Raw genomic sequence first — 5,757 nt, forward strand, 5'->3', positions numbered from 1 at the left:
ATGTTCAATTTCTACATTCTTATCAGCAATATATTTTTTTGTTTCGTATCCAAGCATCTCAATCATCAACATTCGCCGTAACTTGCTTGAAATACAACAAAGAGTAAAAAAGTGCTTCGATTCTGAAGTCAATGCAACAGAGATAGTTAAAAAGAATTATTCAATAAAAAAATACAATCACAAATAATTAGAACTAATCTTAAGTTAAGTGATTAAATAATGTGAATCACGTAAATAATGTAAAAGTTGCAACTTCTTCAAACAGGGTTGCAAAGGTTGTAACTGGTTAAGATGGAAGCCCCCTGCGAGGTCTTTTCCTCACAAATCAAAACTAAAATAGATATAAAAAAAACCCTAAAAAATCAGAGTGGATAGAGTGACAATTAGTGAATAATACATGTCTGAATTATATATAGAATGTCTCTTATATATATATATATACATGTTAATCGACAATGAAAACTAATTTAGAGAACTCGAAATCAAAGTGCGATTGCATATCAAATAAAAAAAAAAGGCGGGTTGATCTCATTGCTTTTCTTAAGATCTTCCACTCGAATATTGTTGTTCTTCCAAAAGAATGTAAGCATAACATGTGTGAGCTTTTATCAAATAAATGTTTGCAGAACTTGCAAGAAGTTACAACCATGATTGCAAAGACTACAAATACGATTACAAAGGTTGCAAACTAGTCAAAATAGAGGATAACTGCCCTTGCGTGACCTTGAATGATATCACAAGGAATCAAGAAATCTCATATCAATAGGATTAGGAGTTAGCAGCTAGCAACAAAAATCAAAATCAAGTACATTTATTTGCATTTATTTCGCATACTATAAGGACAAGGATACAACTTTTAAAGTAACCACAATTAGTAAAAATGCAATTAGTATTATTCTAACACTTGATGAACAATTTAACTAATTGAAATACAGCTATATTTTCAATCGTCTCATTAGCACCGTCAAACAATCAATATTATTATGCAATCAAAACTATTGGAATCATCATGAAAATTAGAATGAAAAGCTTTAGAGAGAGAGAGAGAGAGAGAGAGAGAGAGAGAGAGAGAGTACGAATTTAGATAATCGGCCATAGATAAGATGATGAAACTCACCGAATTAGATATGTGGTTGCTGGAGAAGAAGATGACGAAGCTTCAATTCCGTGAATGGAGGAGAAGAAGACCTGCTAACTCTTTTTTTTGCTTTGATAATGAAAGGAGCCTGTTTTAGAAAAAGTGTGACATAAAACTAAAGCTAAATGGTAAAAGTAAAAAAACAATAATATAGAATTGAAAGAGTAAATTAATCATCGTAACATTAAAAACAAAGGTTAAAAGTATATGTATTTTTGTCAATTTCTCTTAAATTAAATTAGTATGATGAAATTAATATTGATATGTTATTTTATAAAAGAATATTAAATTTTTATATGCAAGCATTTGTATCTCATCATTCTCATCAACTTTAATCGAAAATTTTCACGACCGTAGCAAAATAAAAATAAAAAGGAAGAATAACGAAAGTACATATCATATTTATATTGAATTATGATATTACGATAAATCTCTAAAATATGGGATTCTAAATATTTTATTTTATTAACTATCCTGATTATTAGTGTTTTTAATTTTTGTTATAATTTTAAAAATAAAATACATATTGTTTCAAAAAAAAAAAAATACATATATATATATATATATGTGTGTGTGTGTGTGTGTGTAATATTTTATAAATATATATCGTCCATTATATAAAAATAATATATGAATATAAAATTTAACTTTAAAATGTACATCAAATTTATATTTAGATTAAACTTAATTTTCCTGGTTAAACTCGCTTGTTAAAGGCTAGATTCACGATCAGTATCACTTAAAAGGTGATTGTGGTCAATAATATTTAAAACAAGGTGAATGTATTTAATGCCATTTAAAATACTGGGTGGTCAAAAATGTAATCTGTGATTACTGCACAAAGTAAAAATTTTACTGCATTTAGCAACACTCCTAAAAATATAGGTTCATGAAGAAGTCCTAAAAGTGTAAGTAAATCAGTTAAACAAGTCTATAAGTGTCCTAGAAGTTTGAAGTTCATTTGAACTGAATAGTTTGAATGTTATGCAGCTAGAATGTTCCAAAGAGAGCTACAAATTCTTGTACTGGTTTTTTGAGGAAGATTGAAATGAATTAAGTAAGGCGGTCAAAAGGATAATTCAGATACTGATATTCTTATATCCATATCCGTGTCTGCAGTTGTCGGGTTCAGATGCGGATAATATCCGCTTTACTTCGGACCTAGTAGACGGGGGAAGACCCTAGCGGGAAGGCGGTGGGGAAAAGTATTGGCTCTTGAGTTTGTCTAGAGCCCCTCTAAGTCTAGTCCGGAGACTTACTAAAGTTTTAATGGTCCCAGGGTGGATTGAGTGGGGTCGGGAGCGGATCCTAGGTGGGTGATGACATTTAGGAGGTGGGTGATGATATCTAAGGGGTGGGCGATGTCATATAGACTTAGTTTCTCTTGGTTCTTATTTAAGATTTGCATTTAATGTTCCACAACCACGGTTGGATAAGTAGGTTATCCATCCAACTCATCTCCAACCGTCCAAAAAAATGCAATCAACGCACATAAATCAATAAAGATACTGTGCTTACGCTGTCAGTAAAACAGCGTTTACGCCATATAATAGAGCGTAAGCCCCTTTTACGCTCTATTATACTGCGTATACGCTCTAATATATTGTGTGTACGCAACTTTATAATTTTTCCACCTTCACAGCCTCTCAAACACGCCTTGTTCCTACTATTCACCATTTTTAGAGCATACAAACCCAATACACACAAAATACACAAAACTTATACTTATAGTTTGAAGCTTAGATCTTTATTGTACTTTAAAAGCTTATACTTTGAAGCTTAATTAGATCTTTATTGGAGTTTAAAGCTTATACTTTGGAGCTTAATTAGGTCTTTATGGAGTTTAGAGCTTGAAATTTGAAGCTTGGAGCTTGGACTTCTTCATCAAGGTTAGATTTCTATTATTCTCATGGCATCTTATATATTTTCAAAATTACCATCCCCTAATAAACCCATTACCCCTAATAAACCTAGAATAGAAATTGAAGAAGAAGATAATGTTAAAAAAACCCCAATAATAGTAGATGTTGACGATAGTGATAATGATGATGATGTTTTTGAGGAGGTTGGTAATGATGTTTTTGAGGAGGTTGGTGATGATGTTGTTGAGAAAGTTGGTGATGAATTTGTTAATGATTTTTGTGATAATCCGAAAAATGATTTGAATGAAGTTGTCCTTGTGTTGGTCGATTGTTTGATAGTTTAGATGAAGCGGAGATGTTCTATAGAGATTATGGTAGACGTGTTGGTTTTGAAGTGATAATTAGAACCACACATAGGCGTGTGAAAACTAGAGAAATTTGTTCGCGTTTATATATATGTCGAAAGGGTGGTCGATTAGTACCCAAGTCTTTGGATGAAGATATGGATGTTCAAAAAAAGAGGAGAAATAGGGATTCTATTGGTAGAACGGATTGTACGGCGCGGATGTACGTTGTTAATAGGGAAAAATTGAAGAAATGGGAAGTGACATTGGTCGATTTGAAACACAATCACACGATGATTTCAAAGGATGAAGTGCATTTTATGCAAAGGCCAAGGAATATAACTCCCGTTATTCAGGAATTAATTGTGACATTGAATAGATCGGGTATTGGGCCTTCAAAAACATTAAATGTGTTAGGGGAGTTAACGGGTGGGTTGGAGAATATTGGATTTGGTAGTCAAGATGTTCGGAATGTATTGCGTGATATTCAACATTATGTGTTCGATTCGACTGATGCTTCAGAGGGTTTGGCATTACTTCGAGAATTGAAAGGTAATAGTCAAGGTGAATTTTTCTATAAAGTTGATGTGGATGAGGAAAATCATGTGCGGGCCATGTTGTGGGTTGATCCGAGATCACTCAATGCCTACCAAAATTTCGGAGATATTGTTGTTTTTGACTCCACCTATCGTACTAATAGGTATTGCATGCCGTTTGTGCCATTTACGGGGGTAAATCACCATTATCAGTCGATTTTGTTTGGATTTGCCCTGATAAGACATGAGACCGAAAAATCTTACTTATGGGTGTTTAAGAATCGGGGCTATCGGGAACAAAGCTCCACAAACAATCATCACCGATCAAGACATTGCTATTGGAAACGCAATTGCCGAAGTTTTGCCGAACACAAATCATTTATTTTGTACGTGGCATATAAGTACAAAATTTGGTGAAAAATTATCGCATTTATATGCAAATCATGATCACTTCAAAGAAGATTTTAACTCTTGCATCTACAAGTCACTAACGGTTGCACAATTCGAAGATAGGTGGGAGGCATTAGTTGAAAAATATGATTTGATGAACCATTCTTGGTTACAAGATATGTACTCCGTTCGACACAAGTGGGTCCATGTTTACACTAAACTTCACTTCACAACCGGGATGACCACTACCTCTAGAAGTGAGTCGATGAATTCTTTCTTCGATGAATTTGTCAATGCTAGTACCGGTTTGAAACAGTTCATAGAGAATTCACAAAAAGCATTGGAGAAACAATATTTACGTGAAAGAGAGGCTGATTATGAAACAAAGAATAAGGAAAGGTCCAAAATAACATCATCATCATTGGAGAATCATGCGGCATTTACTTACACGAAAGAAATGTTCAGACGTTTTCAACACGAACTCAAAAAAAGTGGAGCTTATGTTGTGATTGAGAAAGAGAGCAATGCAATTTACAAGCATTACGAAGCATATAAAACAACGGTTCCAGAGGAGTATAGAAAATATTATGTTTTGATCGTCACCGAGAATGGCACCATAACTTGTGTTTGTCGAAAATTTGAAAGTTCGGGAATGTTTTGTCGTCATATTATTCGATACTTGTATAAGATGCAATGGACAGAGATTCCTAAGCAGTACATCACTTTGAGATAGACAGTTGAAGGCAACAAAAGAGTGGGAGACGTACAACACAAACGTCCTAAAATTGGCCCTTTTTTTGAATCACAACCTGCCCGATACAGTACTCTATGCAAAGCATTCCATGATTTAGCAGCTCGTGGAAGTTGTTCAATAGCGAGATACAATTATCTCATGGGTGTGATTGAAAAAGAATCGGATTTTATTGAAAATTTTCCGAATGAGGGTGTGAAAAAACGTGCGCGTGAGGAAGATGATGATGCACATGAGGATGGGGATCAACCATATGGCACTACGCCATAAGTGCTCATATGCAACGCTCAAGAGTGTTGCCTTATACCCCAAATGGTGTTGCCTTAGGCACGAAATCGAGATATGCAACACTTCCTGAGCGTTGCATATGCGAGCCTTGCCTTTGACCTATAAGGCAACGCTTATGGCTATCTAATGCAACACGATTATCCATTGCATTATACCTATAATGCAACACCACAGTTTCATAAAGGCAACACTTATTGGTGTTGCCCCTAAAGATGGACACGCAACAAAGGTGGGTCCCACTTCATCTGCCACGTCAGCTGGGTCCCTCCTGACACGTCACCTGGCACGTAAGCTGGGTCCATCTGCCACGTCATTGATGAGTCACTTGCCATGTCATTGATGAGTCACTTGCCACGTCATAGTTGGGCCCCACATGATCCGAATTTTTAGTGGGTCCCACATAGCTTTTGCAACACTAAATATTGTAATATGCAACACTGGCAACACT

General features: G+C 34.9%; 1 protein-coding gene across 1 annotated transcript; it reads left to right on the forward strand.

Moving 5' to 3' along the window:
• The first annotated feature begins 3,355 nt into the window (after positions 1 to 3,355).
• On the forward strand, positions 3,356 to 5,291 carry LOC108221443 (protein FAR1-RELATED SEQUENCE 5-like). The gene is made up of 3 exons (XM_017395322.2): positions 3,356 to 4,044; positions 4,160 to 4,984; positions 5,093 to 5,291. Exons 1-3 carry the CDS (start codon positions 3,356 to 3,358, stop codon positions 5,289 to 5,291), a joined length of 1,713 nt encoding a protein of 570 aa, XP_017250811.2.
• Positions 5,292 to 5,757: the final 466 nt, after the last annotated feature.

This window comes from Daucus carota, chromosome 5 (genome assembly GCF_001625215.2).
Source record: "Daucus carota subsp. sativus chromosome 5, DH1 v3.0, whole genome shotgun sequence".
Lineage (NCBI taxonomy): Eukaryota > Viridiplantae > Streptophyta > Magnoliopsida > Apiales > Apiaceae > Daucus > Daucus carota.